This window comes from Haliotis asinina, chromosome 7, assembly GCF_037392515.1.
Source record: "Haliotis asinina isolate JCU_RB_2024 chromosome 7, JCU_Hal_asi_v2, whole genome shotgun sequence".
NCBI lineage: Eukaryota > Metazoa > Mollusca > Gastropoda > Lepetellida > Haliotidae > Haliotis > Haliotis asinina.
This window is the reverse complement of record NC_090286.1, coordinates 1,711,120-1,732,125: the sequence shown is the minus strand read 5'-3', so window position 1 is coordinate 1,732,125 and position 21,006 is coordinate 1,711,120. Positions and strand designations below refer to the sequence as shown.

The following is a 21,006-nucleotide window of genomic DNA, read 5'->3' as shown; positions in this document are numbered from 1 at the left end:
CGACACTACAGTCCATCTTGCCTACCTCTAACACAGTCTACATTCGTCAAGCCGACACTACAGTCCACGTTGCCTACCTGTAACACAGTCTACATCCTTCCAGCCGACACTACAGTCCATGTTGCCTACCTCTAACACAGTCTACATTCGTCAAGCCGACACTACAGCCCACGTTGCCTACCTGTAACACAGTCTACATCCATCCAGCCGACACTACAGTCCATGTTGCCTACCTGTAACACAGTCTACATCCTTCCAGCCGACACTACAGGCCATGTTGCCTACCTGTAACACAGTCTACATTCGTCAAGCCGACACTACAGTCCATGTTGCCTACCTGTAACACAGTCTACATCCTTCCAGCCGGCACTACAGCCGTTGTCACATGCTCCAGTCACGTGGTCACATGTAGAGGAGGATGTCCCACAATGTCTACTGGAACAGCTCTTGTTACACCCGTCTCCGTATGTGTGGGAACATTCTACACACGGAACATTATTACACAGTAGAATATGACTGATAAACAGATAAATCCTTCCAGCCGACACTACAGTCCATGTTGCCTACCTCTAACACAGTCTACATTCGTCAAGCCGACACTACAGTCCACGTTGCCTACCTGTAACACAGTCTACATCCTTCCAGCCGACACTACAGCCCACGTTGCCTACCTGTAACACAGTCTACATCCATCCAGCCGACACTACAGTCCATGTTGCCTACCTGTAACACAGTCTACATCCTTCCAGCCGGCACTACAGGCCATGTTGCCTACCTGTAACACAGTCTACATTCGTCAAGCCGACACTACAGTCCATGTTGCCTACCTGTAACACAGTCTACATCCTTCCAGCCGGCACTACAGCCGTTGTCACATGCTCCAGTCACGTGGTCACATGTAGAGGAGGATGTCCCACAATGTCTACTGGAACAGCTCTTGTTACACCCGTCTCCGTATGTGTGGGAACATTCTACACACGGAACATTATTACACAGTAGAATATGACTGATAAACAGATAAACAAGTTGACGATGCCAATTCGTTGTTATTGCGCTTGTATATCATACACCATTAGCAGCATTAGGAGTAGAGTTTTATACATGTCAACGTCTTTATTACGAGGAACACAACGTCCCGGAGTATATCCTCACTACTTCGTCAGTTGAGTGAATGGTATGAGACAGATAGCATGTATATATATGTAATTATAGTTAATAGAAAATTATAGAAGACTGAAATCTCAACATACCGTGTGTAGTCGTTAAATACATGTTTGACACAGTCACAAGATCAATGTTGTTATTCACTATTACATAAGTGATTCGGAAATGGGATCTGCAAACATGTATGCATGACACTGTATTTTGACAGTGCACATTATAGAGAGTCTTCCACACCTGATGTACAGTCTACTTCTTTCCACCCAGGCTGACATCCTCCATCACATCGGCCTGTATCCCGGGGACAGGGGCTCCCTGCTTCCTTACACTTCCGGGAACTGCAGGTTTTAACACACCCAGGGCCGTACTCAACACTATCGACACATTCTGTCAAGAATCCCCAAAAGGCCTGTTATGCTACGGATTTTCTGTGTTTTTGATGGTCACGGCAGCCCTGTATTTGGCCATTTGTCACCTCCGACATCAGAACGTAAAGTCCAAAAACTTTCAAAGTTCAAAATTTAAACTTACAATGAGTTTACACGTAGTATTCTTGTTATTTTCATTTTTGCTAATATTTCCAACAATCGTCAGTAGGTGAAGGGATGGTGTAAGTCCAACTAGGGTCCTAAGTTCCCATGATCCTCAGTACGGTGTTTTATATTGTATTGTCCAAATAGACTGTTAGTTTTACCTTTCCAGGTTAGTTTTAACTGTAATTGTGATATTCATATTGTTTTACTCTCCTTTGACGACAGGGTTCTATTATCCACATGTTCTATTTCAATGTTAAACATGTTCTCGTCACGATATGGCTGAAATATTGCCGATGTGACGATAAATAGTAACTCACTCACTCCTCAAAAGTCAAGTTTTGTTCGGTATAGCTAAGTTTTGCTCATGGTCTATCACGGTCTCCGAGATGGTCTGTTGAGGAAAACGGGCTGCTGAGTCTGAGAAGCTCAAAGGTCCACTACGTTTCGGTCCTTGTCCACTTACTTTTCCTCCCGGCCTGAAGGGACTTGAAAGGACCATGCTTCCCGTCCCACTACGAACCCACTACGGACAGTCTACAGGTTTTTGTTACGATCTCTCCTTCACGTTTCGCACGTTGTGATCAAGGCGCTTTCTATCAAGCCTTTCTATGAATGAAACGTGGACAGCTTTGAAGCACGCAAGACCTTAGCAATCATTGTATCCTCAGATACACGAGCAGCATAAACCCCCAAGATTTTGTGTTTGTATGTTTGCTGGGGACAGATCCAGTCTTCTACAAGAAGACCAGCACCAACTGCAGACTAGGAATGCCAGAGAACGCGACGTGCCGTATCTCGTCGTTCCTGTGTGCGACGTGATAGAACAGGACGCATCCGGCTATCATACAAACCAGCTTGTCGTGAGAACAGGGACACAACGGACAGGAAAGGTCAAACACCCTGAACAAAATGACAAACAAACAAGCATGGTTAAATGTGACAAAACTTGAAATGACCGCAAGATACCGGGAAATACACGTGCTTCCCGTCCCACTACGAGTGAGTGAGTTTAGTTTTACGCCGCACTCAGTAATGTTCGAGCTATATGGCGGCGGTCTGTAAATAATCGAGTTTGGACCAGACAATCCAGTGATCAACAATATGAGCATCGATCTGTGCAATTGACATGTGTCAACCAAGTCAGCGAGTCTGACCACCCGATCCCGTTAGTCGCCTCTTACGACAAGCATAGTCGCCTTTTACGGGAAGCATGGGTTGCTGAAGGCCTATTCTACCCCGGGACGTTCACGGGTCCGTCCCACTACGAACCCACTATGGACCGTCCAGAAGATTTTGTTACGGTCTCTTAGGTGCTGTCACATTTTGTTGCGGAAAGTCCTACAAGGGTTCCTACTAGTACTGTCACTGCCGTGTCGCAATTTTCTGAACAGTGGCAAGCACAGCAATCATGGACTACGCATTCAGACGTTGTGCCACGTCCACGCCATGGCCGCCGGAAACAGTGTAACCCTAGATCAATCATTACTAAGCCAGTGATGTGTGGTGGATTCTCCTACCACGGTGTATCAGCTTCTCTCCTGTCATACATCACGTCATCGTGAGAATGAGTATCAAAGACATCAAAGGTGAAATATTAACTGGATGGGTAGACGGATGGTTCACAGAATGTTTTGCGGGAAGACAAGGATCTAGGGGAAAGGGTAAATATCCCTCCCACCCGGTAGTTCGGATCTTGCACAGGTTTAATAATGAATTAAGTATCGACGAGTAAGAAAGTATGAAAATTCCAAATATCCTCCTCTCCATGTATTCATCTGTTGGTCATTATTCACTCACTGACATCGCATTTAAAAACTTAACTGGCCAATACGACATCGTCCTTTGTTGGTTACCCATCCATGTAGGCATTTCTGGGAATACAATGGCGGATCTTGCTGCCAAGACAGCACTCAACAAATCTGTGACACCACTTCGCATTCCTTACTCTGATTACAAAGCTGTCATCAGATCGTATATCCGTGATCTTATGCAGAAGAAGTGGGACACCCTAGTAGGTATTAATAAGTTACATGCAATAAAATCCTCCATCGGTTACACGTACTTGGGTTGTCAGTCCAGAATTGAGGAGGTCATCATGCGGCGATGTCGCATTGGCCACACGAGATATACTCGTGGATATTTATTGAAAGGTGAAGATCCTCCCTTTTGTATCCCTTGTGATGAACGAATCACAGTCAATCATATCCTGCTTGACTGTGTTGAGTATTCCATCACAAGGGATAATTATTTTAAAACACAAACTATGAGGGACCTTTTTAACAATATTAGTTTTCATTTAATTATTGCTTTTTCAAAAGAAGTAGATTTGTTAAATGAATTGTAAATAGCTAAATATTTTATTATTGAAAGTTTGAATTGGTACTTCAGATTGTTAGTGGCTGTACCCTCGAGGTGACTGTCCTCCTGAGAGGGTACATAAGTCCCAAATCATTCACAGTCAATTTCATATCTGTATTTATAATTTATGGCTAGATGTATCTAAATTGCTAACGACTGAGGGGATGGTGTAAATCCAGGTAGGGTCCATGCAGATAGTAAAAGTACTGTCTGTCCCCATGGTCCCTAGTGTTGTGATCTACCTTCAGCTGTTGGCAATCTATAGCCCATTTTTATACTGTATTGTCCAAAGAATAGTTATACCGTTTTAGTTCTACTTACTAGTTTTAAATTCCGCTCTGTGATATCCATAGTTAGTTTTACTGTCCGGTGACAGTTTTAAATGTGTGCCATTAATTACTATGTATTTTTCTAATAAATCGTCCTCGTCACGATATGGCTGAAATGTGACAATAAATTCTAACTCACTCACTCACTCATCTTGATCCTGCTAGATGTATTTGACGATTTAGGAGTTTGAGGTCGCATTGTGTAGATACTAGTTTTGATAAAAACGTATCACAGCAACCTTCTCCCTTGCATCAGGAGGCGTGATGGCTCCGAAATGCCAAACGGCAAAGGCGACCTTAATAAGCACCCAATATCATCATCTCTGATTTTCCATGCGCAGTTATAAATGGCTCGCGGTAATGCACTATTTCCATTCGCCCACTAACATGGCGAACATCAAGCAAACAAATATTCAATCTAACAAGATCAAAACATCGTCAGACCATCTTTGTGTCATTATTCCAGACTAAGATATCGAAACACTGGATAATCGGAACAGCCAACACCAAACTGACTTTTATGCTTTTCTAAATTAAGACATTTGCAAAATTTTGTCCTCCGTTCAATAAAAACCGTGTAATGTTTTAACTGAAAAAAGTGGATACTCCTGAATGTAATGTGCCATAACGCTCAGTGTCGATCCAGTCCAACTAGATACATCACTGTTCTGGTAATCAACTGTAGGCTGTAATGTGTCATAATGTGTCATGTGTAGTATACTTGTCGTAAGAGGTGACTATCGGGATCGGGTGGTCAGCCTCGCTTACTTGTTTGACACATGTCATCGGTTCCCAATTGCGCAGATCGATGCTCATGCTGTTGACCACTGGGTTGTCTGGTCCAAGCTCGATTAGTTAGAGACTGCGGCCTTATAGCCGCCACAAACCCAACTCACTAACTCACTCACTCAACACAGCAAAAGCGCCTCTACGCTCACATTTTGCAAGGTAACAATAATTAGATATCAGTAGGCACAAGTGCCAATAGTGTTTGTGGAAGCCTTCATAAGCTTGACTGAAAGCCATGTAAATGTTTTTGTCTATATACGATAATTCGCATGACGGCAGTTTTTAAAGTTCAAAGACCAAGGTTGTTTATATATGTCTTTATGGTATGTTACTTGTAATTTTATAGTATGCACATCGATTGTGTAATACAGATCTCAGTATCCAGCTTACCGGGATAGCAACTACCCCAGACAACCTAACCCCGGTATTATACTGCAACATGTCCTGCAAGTATATTGTAAGCACATATGGTGTGTGTGTGGTTACCTGTCAGTTATACAACACCAGACAACACACATGTAGGTCCAGCATTATACTGTAACATGTCACTATACATAACGAATACCTCCACAGATGGTAAAATAGGCATAAACTTACATGAACAATGTCCAAGAAAGATCACTAACAAAGCAGCAGTCCCGAGGTACATCTCCATTGCGTCCCCCAATAAGACCACAGCACTACAGGGAGGTAAACTGCGATAACAGTACAACTTCTAGATAACACCCCACCAACAAATATCTGCCTCAACGAGGAAGTCCATCACAGTTTCACACTATCTCACGTAGGTCAGTCACGGACGAGACTGGACACCTGGAATCATCATACTTATTACAAGTTACCTGGATATAAAAAAGTACCTGGTTACAATCGACTTAGTACACGGGATTCTTATGATGGAAATGTACAACTTTGTCGCTGTTGAATCATGTTGTGTCACTTTTCTGAAACCTGCATCGTTTTCGGTAACTAGGAATACTATACACAAAATATACTTGTGCGTTATTTATTGGCAATATTTTCTCATTATGACATATATACCCGATACATATTTACAAAATAATATGAGCACTGGACAAAGTACGAAATATTCACTTAAACTGTACATTACACTGAGGTCATGGTCCAGATCTTATCAATAAATGCAAAACATGTTCGGTTTATGAAGAGGTAATGTGACTGCTCTGTTTTGAAGTGTTGGGGGCACCCGTGAAGAGCCACCTCCTCGTGGTGGGTGCTGGGTAACGCTAAGTGCTCTTCTCCCGTGTGGACCCGGGACAGAATGTGTCCACAGCACCCCATTGCTGGTCGTAAGAGGCGACCAAATTGGGCAACCTGTTAGCCGTGGGTTGCGCCCCTGTGTCGGTGGAGGAGGGGATCCTGGTGGTTGAGGGCACTGGAACAAGGACTAGGTGATCCTGTTGCCCAACACACCACTTCGGCCCTAACTTCACCTAGACGGGTGGTTGAATAGGCCCAATTCAATCAATCGGCTGGTCACGCCCCTGTGCTACATATTGTACTGTTGCACCAAAGTTTGAAAATTATCCTTTGATATGTTTTAAAGTCTTGGCGAACTTTTGGACTCCGAATTTCAATACCTAAGTTAATGTCTGTTTTTTGCCTAGAGTTGTATGCCAGAAGGCGGTGGCTCATGGGCCAATCTGGTGGAATCATTAATCTTTTAATTTTTCTACTGGGGTATATCATCCGGGTATCCTTGGTGCTGCAAGCTGGAGACCCGCTTGTTTTTAGCATTGTCCTTGTGATACTCCGTGGTGGGTGGGGAGCTCGGATGATGAAACTTATGCACTTACTATGGATTACAAAACCCCCCTAAAACGAAACAAGCGTCAACTGGACAGTGATGATGATGATCGACGACCTTCAAACTCAAATGAATATTGGCCACGATTTCTCGTGATCGAGACACTTGACAAATCACCTCTAAAAGTCAATCCTTTTGCTGTATCAAAAGGTGTGCATGGTATTGCTGGTGAAGTTTCTAACATAAAAAGGTTACGTACAGGTTCTCTGCTCATAGAATGTAGTAGAAAACAGCAGGCAACAAATTTGATGTCCACTGAGTTATTCGTTGGAATACCGGTATCAGTTACTCCGCATAGAACTTTGAACTCAAGTAAAGGCATCGTGCGAGACCGGGACCAACTGTTTGCCGATATGAGTGAGTGAGTGAGTTTAGTTTTACGCCGCACTCAGCAATATTCCAGCTATATGGTCTGTAAATAATCGAGTCTGGACCAGACAATCCAGTGACCAGCAACATGAGCATCGATCTGCGCAACTGGGAACCGACGACATGTGTCAACCAAGTCAGCCAGCCTGATCACCAGATCCCGTTAGTCGCCTCTTACGACAATATGAATGAAGTGGACATTGCCTCGGAAATGAAGGACCAAGGAGTAACTTTTGTGAAACGATTTATGACCCGGAAAAACTCCGACAAATAGACCAACAAATAGACCACCAAATACCTACTTATTCCATTTTTCTTCGCCAACTGCTCCAACATCAATTAAAGCAGGATATTGCAATATCAGCGTTGACATTTATATTCCAAACCCTCTGAGGTGTTTTAAATGTCAAAAGTATGGACATGGTGTCAATAGCTGCACAAATTCCATATCATGCGCTCACTGCGGTGAAAAAACTCACGTGACTGAAGATTGTGATAGTAACTTTAAAAAATGTACAAACTGCTCTGGCACTCATTCATCTTTTTCTTAAGACTGTCCATTATGGAAACAACAGATGGAAATAAACAAAATTAAATTCACCAGAAATATTAGTTTTGCTGATGCCAAAAAGATTGCTCTTCAGACCCCAGAACCAAATCGGTCATATGCCTCAGTTACTCGAGTATCCGCTGGAACGAGTCAAAAAGCAACTGCACCTATGTCCACCTTTTACACATCATGCCAAACTGATTTGACATGGGTTGACACTGATACACCTGAGGTATACTCACCTCACCAGTCAACACAAACGATCGAATCACAATCAAAAACACCAGTCACAGTTGAAGTTCAATCTCGGTCAGTGTCAAAGGATAAATCATCATCACAGTCTACCCCAACACTCTCTCTTGGAAATTATGGGAAACAGGTTTCAAAAACCAAAGTGAAACCAAACAATGATACTTGTAAGAAAAATCAGAGTGGCAGAGCCTCTAAAGATGCAGAAGATAAGATCCAGATATACAATAGTTTTGGATCCCTTGAAGCCATGGACGTGTCCGAAAACATCCAGCACAGGGCACATAGTCTGTCACCCTCTCGAAAGTCAAGAGGTAGATCCCCAATAAAACCCCCAAAGAAATAGTTTCTTCGAACATTTTACAGTGGAACTGCAGAGGCCTTTAAAATAATTTGCATGAGCTACATCTATTAGACCAAGACTTTCAACCGTCAGCAATTTGCTTACAAGAAACGCATCTGAAGCAGACAGATTCTTTAAACGTTCGTCAGTTCAGCGCATATAATTATTATTCTCCTGCTGATAATAGGGCCACTGGAGGATCATCCATTCTTGTCAGAAATGGCGTTATCCACAGTCATGTGAAACTCACAACAAACCTTCAGGCAGTTGCAGTACGACTTACGTTGAACATTACACTTACTCTGTGTTCATTGTACATTCCGCCATCATCAACTCTTATTCTGGCTGATCTTCAGTCTCTCTATGATGAACTTCCCAAACCATGTGTACTCATGGGCGATCTGAATGGCCACAACCCGCTCTGGGGGAGTGCGACCACAAACACTAAAGGTAAAATTATTGAAGATTTTATTTCAAATAATAATTTATGTATCTACAATGATGGTGCAGATACATATTTACATCCTGGAACAGGAACATATTCAGCCCTTGACCTGTCAATAACTGACTCCAGCTTACTTAATGAATTTGAGTGGTCAGTCCACGATGACCTTTGTGGAAGTGACCATTTTCCTACTATACTTAAACGTGTGACCCCATCGGATACTCCTCCATTATCCAGATGGAATTTTAAAAAGGCTAACTGGCCTTTATATACCATACAATGTGCTGACAAACCTAAACCTGAACATTTTATTGACGTTCCTGATGCTATCAAGTGCTTTTCTGATGATTTAAATAACATTGCTGATGAGTGTATTCCAAAGTCCTCTGCTGTTCCACATATCCGAAAACCATGGTTCAACGATGACTGCAAACAAGCTAGGAAGGCGAGGAAAAAAGCAGAACATTATTTCCGTCGCCATCCTATGGTGCATAACTTAAATAAATTTAAAATTTTAAATGCTAAAGCACGGCGTACTTTTAAACAGAACAAACGCCAATCTTGGCAAAATTATGTATCCAAAATAAATTCTCCGACACCCATGTCCAAGGTATGGAACATGGTCCAGAAAATTAAAGGTAAAGGTACTAAATCTACTGTCCATCATCTTAAACATGGAGATCAATTACTAACGGATAAATCAGATATTGCAAATAAACTGGGTGAAACCCTCGCTCAACATTCTTCCTCTTCTATTTATGTACCTAAATTCCAGCAGTATAAAAAACAACAAGAAAAAAAAACTATTAACTTCCTTTCAGATAATGGGGAGGACTATAATGAACTATTTTCTCTTCATGAACTACATACTGCTCTTGATCAAGCCCATGATACTCCTACAGGAGCTGATAACATACATTATCAACTCCTAAAGCATTTACCAGAATCCTGCCTAGAAACTCTTCTAAATAGTTTTTGATGATATTTGGACATCGGGTAAGTTTCCTCACTCATGGCGTGACGCCATAGTAGTACCAATACCTAAACCTGGACGTGATCATACTGATCCGTCCAATTATCGACCAATTTCACTAACTAGCTGTGTTTGCAAAACCATGGAACGCATGATAAATAATCGACTTGTTTGGTACTTGGAAACAAATAACCTTATCACAGATATACAATGTGGTTTCCGTAAAAATAGAAGTAATGTCGATCACTTAGTGCGTTTAGAATCATTTGTTTAAAACGCACTAATAAAAAAACAACACGCTGTCTCTATCCTTTTTGACCTTGAGAAGGCATATGACACTACCTGGAAATATGGCATTTTAAGAGATTTACATGACTTCGGCTTGCGAGGTCGTTTGCCTGAATTTATTGCCAAGTTGTTAAATGACAGACAATTCCAGGTCCGAGTGGGTTCTACCCTGTCTGATCATTACAATCAGGATCAGGATGTTCCACAAGGCAGTATTTTGTCTGTCACACTTTTACGTATAAAGATAAATAGATTATCAAAAGTTTTAAATGATTCAGTTGATGGATCGCTATTTGTGGATGATTTTAATATTTCTTGTCGTGGGAAAACTATGCATAATATTGAACGCCAACAGCAGTTGTGTTTAAACAAAATAAATAAATGGTGTCTTGAAAATGGCTTTAAGTTTTCTAAATCCAAAACTAATTGTATACATTTTTGCAGAAAATATAAGCCACATAAGGACCATGAACTATCTCTAGATGGCACTCCCATCAGAGTTGTTAAGGAGGCCAAGTTCTTGGGCCTAATCTTTGATTCCCACTTAACATTTCTGCCTCATATTAAGTTCCTTAAAACTAAATACCTTAAGGCTCTCGACTTGTTGAAAGTTGTTTCCAACTCAAAGTGGGGAGGGGATCAAGCGACCCTCTTACACCTATATCGATCACTGGTCCGTTCAAAACTTGATTATGGCTCCATCGTATATGGCGGAGCCTGCAAAAGCAACCTTAAACTTCTCGATTCTGTCCACCACCAACGCCTAAGACTTTGTCTTGGGTCCTTCAGAGCTTCACCTATTGACAGTCTCTACGTTGAGGCTGATGAACCATCTCTTGAGCAGCGCCGTATAAAGTTAGCTTTACAGTACATTACTAAGTTATACTCTAATGAATCTAACCCTGCCTATAACTGCGTTTTCAATCCCCTTCATGAGGATTTATACACCAAGAAATCCTCGCTTGTCCCGCCTCTAGGACACAAAATTAAACCCTTTCTTTCTTCGGCCGGCATTGAGCTGGAAAACATAGCTCCTTCCCGTCTTCTTTCATCTCCTCCTTGGCAGTTGGTCAGGCCCCAAGTGGACCTAACATTGACCACATATAAAAAAATCAGCAACAAATGAATTACAATTCAAACAAGAATATCATCAATCAAAACATAAATATAGCATTTATAAATCCTTATTTACAGATGGGTCCAAGGACGGTGGCGCAGTGGCTTGTGCCACTGTCATTGGATCCAGAACAATATTTTCTAGATTACCAGACAACAGTTCTATTTTTACAGCTGAAGCTAAAATATTTCTTATAAACATCCACTTTTAATTGAAATTATTGAATTGTATAATGATCTTGCTACTGGCCAATGCGACATCGTCTTCTGTTGGTTACGAAGCCATGTAGGAATCTCTGGTAACACATTGGCTGACCTTGCTGCTAAAGCAGCACTCAACAAATCTGTGACACCACTTCTTATTCCTTACAGTGATTACAAAGCCACCATTAGATCTTATATCCGTGATCTGATGCAGAAGAAGTGGGACACCCAAGTGGGTATCAATAAATTACATGAGATAAAACCCTACGTTTGTTATACCCACTTGGGTTGTCAGTCCAGATTTGAAGAGGTCATATTACGACTATGTCGTATTGGTCATACAAGGTATACACATGCATACCTGTTGAAAGGTGAAGATCCTCCGTTTTGCATCCCTTGTGATGAGAGAACCACGGTCAAGCATATCCTGTTTGACTGTGTTGAATTCTCCATCATAAGGGATAAATATTTTAATGTAAAAACACTTTCGGGTATCTTTAACACAGTAAATGTTCATTTAATTATTGGATTTTTTAAGGAAATTGATTTCCTGGTTGAATTATAATTGCTATGTTCTGTAGATAGTTGTATTTTAAGGGATGGTAGTATAGATTAGGAACATTGATCATTGCTGGCTGTACCCTCAAAGGGGGTTGAAGTATTGTAAAATTATTTTCCTCCTGAGAGGGTACGTAAGTCCAAAAATTTTCAAAGTAAATTTATACTTTCCAGGATTTTTAAGCATAGTACTTGTGTTCTTTTAATTTTGGCTAAAATTTCTTACACTCGCCAGCAGCTGAAGGGATGGTGTAAATCCAGCTAGGGTCCATGCAGGTAGCAAAGGTACTGTAAGTCCCCATGGTCCATAGTATGGTGATCTACCTTCAGTTGCTGGCGATCTATAGCCCGTATTTTATATTGTATTGTCCAAATAGTGGTATTTGTTTTAACTTTTCACACTAGTTTTAATTATAACTGTGATATTCTAGTTGTTTTACTGTCCTTTGACGACAGGTGTTTATAATGTATGCATGTTTCACTTTAGTAAAAAATGTTCTCGTCACGATATGGCTGAAATATTGCCGATGTGACGTTAAATATTAACTCACTCACTCACTCACTTGAAGTGTTGGGTATTGTGTCAACACACTTGCACCGGAACACATATATGTCAATATGGTTTGATGGTAGATTCCTCCAGGTGCACGTAATGTAACTGTATCTAGCTGTGTCGGCACCCGTGGCGAGCCACCTCCTCTTGGTGGGTGCTGGGTAACGCCAAGAGCTCGCCAACACCCCCGTAGTGGACCCGGGGGGAGGGGGGGGATATTTGGTCCACCAACCCGTTTGCCGTGGGTTGCGGCCCTGTGTCGGTGGACGAGGGGATCCTGGTGGTTGAGGGCAATAGGGGCATGCAATCGTGTTCCTGTTGCTCAGTACACCACTTTGGCCCTGACTTCGCCTAGACGGGTGATCGAATGGGCCCGGTTCGACCAATCGATTGGTCATGCCAAGCCCTTTGCGTGGATTATATAATTGCACAAATTTGATTTCGTATTGTTTCAATTTTGGTCTTGGCTTTTCACTCATATAACACTTGTAGATTTGAAGAGTGATGTTATTTACTTTGCCTAGAGTCCTATGCCCAGAAGGCGGTGGCTCATGGGACAATCTGGTAGATCGATTAATTTTCTATTCTACTCTTCTGCTGGAGTATACCATTTCAGTATCCTTGGTGCTGCCAGTCGGAGACCAACTGGTGTATAGCATTGTCCATGTGATACTCGGTGGAGGGTGGGGAGCTGGGATGGTGAACTTTCTATTATTAACCATGGCTCAACTCAAAAAACAAAAACGAGCACTAGATGAGTGTCTGTCCTCTGATGAGGAAAATATCACAAACAGATATCCAGATACATGGACTAGATGTTTGGTTATATCTTCAGCTGATGGTGAACCACTCAAGCTAAATCCGTTTGTCACATCAAAAGCAATTTATGGACTTGTTGGTTATGTCCAAGCTGTTAGGGTTTCTCCTCATAGAGTGTAAAACAGCAAAACAATCAGCTACCCCCATAGCCACAAAACAGCTTGCAAATACTGAAATTTCAGTTTCTCCTCATAAATCTTTGAACAGTAGCGAAGGCATTTTGAGGGACAGAGACCGCTGGCTTGCCCACATGAGTGAAAAGGAAATAGTTACTGAAATGCAAAACCAAGGCGTCACTCATGTTAAAGGATTCACGTTTAAGAAAAACACATACTTAATTTCTTTTTCTCAACCGAAACACACAAAGTACATAAAAGCTGGATATTGTAACATTGAAGTGAAACAGTATATTCCAAACCCACTTCGTTGTTACAAGTGTCAAACGTTTGGTCACGGTGCCCAATCCTGCAGAAATCGTGCAACATGCTATAGATGTGGTAAAGATGATCATGAAGGTTCTGACTGTCTGTCGCCTCCAAAATGTGTCAATTGTCTTGGAGATCATATATCTTCGTCAAAGTCATGCCATGTCTGGAAACGTGAATATGAAATTGTCAAAATCAAAATCCAAAAGAATGTCACATATCATGCGGCCAAACGTTTAGTTAATGTAGCCTCCCCTCAGTCATCAAGTGTACCATATTCTACAGTTGTTGCTCGCCCCAATATTAAGTCTGTTCTGTCAGTTGCATGTCAGACAGATATACCTGGGTTAAAGCTAACAAACACACTTTAATTGCATCAGATTCTACTGTTCATAAACACCATGCAACATCATCTTGCCAGACTGAATCACAAACAATATCTCCTGTTGTGAAATATCATTATCAAAAAGTAGATTACAAACAAAAGTCTGATCGAGTTCAAAAGGGATCACGTGATCCTGTACAAATCTGTAACAAGTTTCAACTTTTAGAAGGCATGGACGTCTCTCTCCTCCTCCTCGTGCGCGAAATAGAAGCAGTTCGCCTCGGAAGGGGAAAAGTCGATCCCCAGTACTACCACCTGCCATAAAATGAACAATAACTCCTAAACCCAGTGGAATTGCAGAGGACTTAGGACCAGTTTTAATGAAGTACAATTACTAGCACAGGATTATAAACCATCAGCATTTAGTTTTCAAGAAACGTACTTGGAACAAAATGATAAGTTCGAATTGTGTAAATACCATTCTTATCATTCTTTTTCACCCCCTGGTGACAAAGCCACTGGTGGATCTTCCATATTGGTGAGACATGGTACTATTCATAGCCCTGTTCCTCTTAAAACCAATCTTCAGGCTGTTGCTGTTCGTCTTACTTTACATATAACTCTTACTCTTTGTTCCTTGTATATCTCCCCTTCTTCCATTCTCCATCAGAATGATCTTCAAGATTTGTATGACCAATTACCAAAACCCTGTATCATAATGGGTGATCTCAATGGACATAACCCACTATGGGGAATTCCTGGTACCAACAGTAAACGGAAAGTTCTTGAAGAGTTTATATCTGATAATAATTTATGTATATTCAATGATGGCTCTGACACATATTTACATCCTGCAACGGGAACATATTCTTCCTCAGACCTGTCACTCACTGATTCAATCGTTTATAATGAGTTTCAATGGTCAGTCCATAATGATCTTTGTGGTAGTGACAATTTTCCAACAGTACTTAAAGCAATTAACCCTTCCGATGATCCGCCTGTAACAAGATGGAATTTTTCAAACGTCATTTGGCCATTATTTCAGGCCACCTGCCTTAAGGAACGTAAACCCGACCTTTCCATGGATGTACCTGATCCAATTAATATGTTCTCGGACAAACTAAAACATATAGCTGATGAAACTATTCCTAAGTCCTCTGTAAATCCGCACATCCGTAAACCATGGTTTAATGATGAATGCAAACAGACTAGGAAAAAGAGGAAGAAAGCAGAGAAATATTTTCGTCTTCATCCCACTGTTCATAACTTAAATAATGTAAAACTCAGTTACGCTAAATCTCGACGAACGTTTAAGCACATTGAACGTCATACTTGGAAAAATTACGTTTCCAAAATAAATTCCCGTACTCCTCTGTCAAGGATATGGAATATAATCGTATTGGCCATACGAGATATACTCATGAATACCTTTTGAAGCATTTCTTGCTTGACTGTGTTGAGTATTCCATCACGAGGGATCAGTATTTTAATTCACAAACTATGAAGGATCTTTTTAGCAATATTAGCCCAATTATTGCATTTTTAAAGGAAGTAGATTTGGTATCTGAACTGTAAATAGATAAATATTTTAAAAAATGGAAGATTAAATTTCAAATAGTTAGTGACTGTACCCTAAAAGGGGGTTCAAGTACCGTAAAATAATTGTCCTCCTGAGAGGGTACATAAGTCCAAAAACATTTAAAGTAAATTTCAATTTTCCAGCATTTTAATCGTAGGATAAGTGTGTTTTTACTTTATGGCTAGATTTGTCTAAATTGGTAATAGCTGAGGGGATGATGTAAATCTAACTAGGGTCCATGCAGGAAGCAAATGTACTGTAAGTCCCCATGGTCCTTAGTATGGTGATCTACCTTCAGTTGTTGGCAGCCTATGTGTATTGTACTGTCCTCTATAGATACTTTGTTTTAGGTCTGTTCACTAGTTTTACATTCTACTCTGTGATATTCTAGTTTTTTACTGTCTTTCATTGACAGGGTTTTACAATGTATGTGTTATTAATTCACTTTATTCATTTTCATTCATTTTCATAATTAATCGTTCTCGTCACGATATGGCCGCAATATTGCCGATGTGACGTTAAATATTAACTCACTCACTCACTCTAACTGTGTCAGCGCGGAGTAGTACACACTGTATGCTTGATATGTCAGCAAGCTATCATAATCTTAGTTTCCGTCCTCCATTGTGTATCAACACTCACATTCACATTGAAATCACGTCAAGCGATATTATTAGGTTCAGTGCACGACATTATAATTAATAACTGAAGATAAAATACTAACTTAAACTGTACGTTTGCTAATTTTGTCAGTGTTCGCAAAACGCAATCTGTATCTATGCATGTGGATTCCATTCATCTGAGCGTGCATTTGTAGCAACATTCATATCTTAAGACGTTCGGGGCAACTCCTGGTTTATGACATTTACAATTTGCGGATATGCAGGATCAAGCCATATCTGCGGACGCACATGCTTCCTGCTTATTTGTCTCATTATGCTCATTGATTGGAAAGGGCAAAATCAAAACATGATAATATGGTCAAGAAGGGTAGTTGAGCATGTATCTCACAGATCAGAAATCGTTCCACAACCATCGGCTGCCATGCAATGAACTAGAGAAAAGGAGACCAGTGACTCCGCCTCGTCGGTTGTTTTATTTTTAAAAAGTTCAGAAGACATCATTCGACTCTTCTTCGGTCTTTGCTTTATCAACTGAATACAGTTTGTATATACAAGGCACTATTATGGATCACAACTTCTTTAATTCTTTTAACACGACGTTTCAAGATAATTCTTGCCCCTTCGTCAGGTGGATAATGAGCATAGGTAGCATTGCAGAATATATATAGGTATACATGAAGCCTGAGGGGTAAGATGTATATACAAGCACATAAATGTAATCAGGTATGTACAATCATAGAGGAGAGATGAAAAGGAGGAATGTTTTAACAGTACATGGTTGTTTACACAGCTGATAGATTCAGAGTCTATGAGTCCTTGTTGACACCCAGACAGAGGGTAGGTACACGCCTTGATCTCTATTGATCTGAGGTTCTAATCTTCTGATGTTGATTGCTTCCTTCTCCGCCAATCACTGATGTTGGAAGCCAGGATCTCGATGTTTTTCCAGTTGATGGAGTGGTTTGGATAGTTGACGATGTGTTCAGAGAGGGCCGATTTCAGATCTAATTTTCTGACTGAAGTTTTGTGCTCTTTGAGTCTGATGTTGAATGGTCTGCAGGTTTCACCTATGTAGCTGCTGCCGCAATCACAGTTTATCTTGTAGATGCAGCCTCTGGGCCTGGGGGTTGGTTATCCACCTGACGAAGGGGCAAGAATTAGCCTTGAAACGTCGTGTTAAAAGAATTAAAGAAGTTGTCATCCATAACAGTGTCTTGTATTACCTCACCAACTTCTAAATGCCTTTGAAGAATTACATTTTGTATATGTTTTTGACGGGTGTCACCACATTGTCGCGAACATCTAGCGTCATCGCTATTTCGTATTGATTCATAACAACGTGCTCTGTCATCGTATCGCATGGTGACAACTACTGGATTGTCTGGTCCATACTACTAAATACATACACGATTCGTTGTACAATCAGAATTCTACCACCGAAAATGCTTTTAGCAGATATTTATTACGTTCTTACAATTCTATTTACAACATTTGTCATGCATTTATTAAGTGATACTGTCAATGTCTTCTGGTAGATGCTGGAGACCTTCGTAAACCTGATGTATCAGTAACTAAAATATGTGTGAAACAATTTCCTACTTTGACTTGAACCACATCTTTCAAGAGGCATGATGCATACATGTTTCCCTTTTCTATAGGGACTCGCACAAGCGAGAGGAATACAATAACTCAGAACCGTACAATCGACCTCATTTAATTGCTGACGTATTTTTTTTAATGGTAGGGGTTTTATCGTTTTTACTTGACGAATACTGGGGTATGTGCTCGAAAAGACTAAACAGCCCAAAACTGAGCCAATATTTTGCGTAACATAAAAAATAAGTGTACATCCTTGACAGTCGAGATATCGAAACACTGAATAATCTGAACAGTCAACACCAAGCTAGCTTTAATGCTTTTCCAAATACAGACATTTGAACAGCCAACAATTCAGACGTGTAGAAACTTTCGTCCTCTCTTTGTAATGTTTTAGCTGAAAAAAGTGAATACTCCTGACTGTAGTGTGCCATAATGCTCTGTGTATCCTTTCAAGCTAGATACGGCGGACATTACTGTCCTGTTAATCAACTGTAGACTGTAATGTGTCATGAAGCTCTGTGTGGATCGTGTTCAGCTAGATGCGAGAATCAGTGTTCTGGTAATCAACTGTAGGTTTTAATGTGTCATAATGCCCTGTGTGGATCCTGTCCAACTAAATGTGGACATCACTGTTCTGGTAATCAACTGTAGACTGTAATGTTTCGTGATGCTCTGTGTCGATCCTGTCCAGCTAGATGCGAGCATCACTGTTCTGGTCATCAACTGTAGACTGTAATGTGTCATGAAGCCCCGTGTGAATCCTGTCCAGCTAAATGCGGACATCACTGTTCTGGTAATCAACTGGAGGCTGTAACGTGTCATAGTGCTCTGTGTGGATCCTTTCCAGCTTGGTATAGTCATGTTCAGGCAGCACATCATATGCTGGGACTTCTACAGGTGGAGCGGGGTTTGTCTCCGGGCTGCGATATTCCTTTGATGACTTCTTTGCCATCCTGATTTCATAACGGTAAAAAAAGGAACAGGAAGTTGCAAATGATACTCTGGTTTAGATATCAAGATTAAACATTATCATTATAATTAGAAGTTCTCTACGTGTTTGGAAAAATACATCTGCATGTTTCATTAATGACGTCTTGTACATTACCAAGCGAATGGAAGCATACCTGAAATCTCCTTTCCTCCATAAGCATACTGCGACAATCACTAAAGCCAACAACAGCAGCATTGCAAAGGCTCCGATGAATCCTGCTGCCAAACGAGATATTCGTTCCGTTGAGGTTCCAGGTGAACTGTCGACGGCTTAAACGAGAAATGAATTATTGTCGAAATCATCAACATTCTCAGAATCACCATCAGTAACGTTAAAAACATCGTTGGGTGAATTTTCATTGATTTATTCTTACTCAGTTGATAGGATTACCTCCGAATTAGTTTTACATGTTGAATCATTTCGTGTAATCTTGGGTTTCTTGTCATCGTTGTTGCATGGTGCTGTCGGTCACAACTAACGATAACAATCGTGATACAGTTTCAAACACGATTGCTGCGGATGCGTCTAGGTTCATTCAACAAACAAAACTCACAGATAAAATTTCATGTTATAATCAGTGAACCTTTGTTGTCTAGCTTGAGTAGCGATTATTCTGAATGAGTTACGATTTAATCATCACAGAGATGGACGTTGGTTAGCATACTTTCGCACTTGTTTGTGCTCAACAGCTCACTCTACCGAAATACATAGATGCTTATACTAGGTGTTTTGGATTTTTTTAAATAAATGTAGGACCACGTGATCAGGTAACCTTGTCTACAGGTGTCGCTGACCCAGCCTGAACTGCAGCCCTTGGGACAGGTTCCAGTGACATGGTGACAAGGTTCATCGTCCACACAATGTCCGCACTTGGAGGAACAGTTAACACCAAACGACCGTGGTGGACATTCTTCAAGAAAATGTGTTTGATAGGATGCATTAAAAATATGCTTCAAAATGTTTTACTGGGTTGAGAGACTCTCGTTAGGCCATCAGAATGTACATTAATACATAGTGCTGAGCACTTGATTTGTGTTAATCGTCAATGCGGACAAAGAGTACATCATTCTATTAAGCCGTTACCCTATGGTATGACAACGTCACATACTCAACGTACAGTCCACTCCCTCCCATCCTGGCTGACACCCTCCTTCACACCGCCCTGTACGTCGGGGACACGTGCCCGACACTTCCTTACACTTCCGGGCACTGCAGTTGCCATGGCAACCAATTCCATAATTCACGTTTGTTGTACACTCGGTAAGAAAGGCATCAGGACACCCACTGCAATTCTTCACTGCAACTTAGACATAGACAACAAGACAGACATATCGTGTCACTGCACCTGTAGGGTCAAACTACATTAACTAAACTGATATAATGATTAATGTCAAATTATTGAGTCGACAAAAACATGGATGACACTGCCATAATCAAAATATCCATGCATAGTTCAGACATTGCTTCGGACATTATCGGCATCAATGACACCAGACTTCCGTGCATGTTGCAATTAAAAACATCATATGTGATGTTGTGCCATACCTGATGTACAGTCCACTCCCTCCCATCCAGACTGACACCCTCCATCACATCGGCCTGTATCCAGGGGACAGGGGCTCCCTGCTACTTTACACTTCCGGGCAGAACATGTCCCTCCACAGCCATGGCCGTACTCAACATTGTCGATACATTCTGTCAAGTATCCCCAAACGAGCTGTTATGCTGGGTTTGCAGGGTTTCCGGCGGTCATTTGTCACCTCCAACGATAGTACGTTAGTTCCAAAATTTTCAAAGTCAATTTAAACTTACAAGTATTTTCGAACGTAGTATTCTTTTTTACTTCAATTTTCCTAACATTTCTTACAGTCGCCAGTTGGTTAAGGGATGGTGTAAGTCCATCTAGAGTTCTATTCCTTGTAACAAGTACTTTGCCTTAATAGACATCTTTCCCCAGGCCACCTTAATGTGATTTTGATTTCTGAAATGCTTGGGA

General features: G+C 41.0%; 1 protein-coding gene across 1 annotated transcript in view; it reads right to left on the bottom strand.

Moving 5' to 3' along the window:
- The window catches only part of LOC137291162 (uncharacterized), a 118,978-nt gene that overhangs the window by 41,069 nt on the left and 56,903 nt on the right, over positions 1 to 21,006 (bottom strand). The window contains exons 11-13 of the mRNA XM_067822452.1: positions 20,641 to 20,705; positions 20,119 to 20,203; positions 19,783 to 19,920 (exon numbers count right to left, since the gene is read on the bottom strand). Of these exons, the coding sequence (XP_067678553.1) occupies positions 19,783 to 19,920; positions 20,119 to 20,203; positions 20,641 to 20,705 (288 nt within the window). The remainder of the gene's footprint in view (positions 1 to 19,782; positions 19,921 to 20,118; positions 20,204 to 20,640; positions 20,706 to 21,006) is intronic.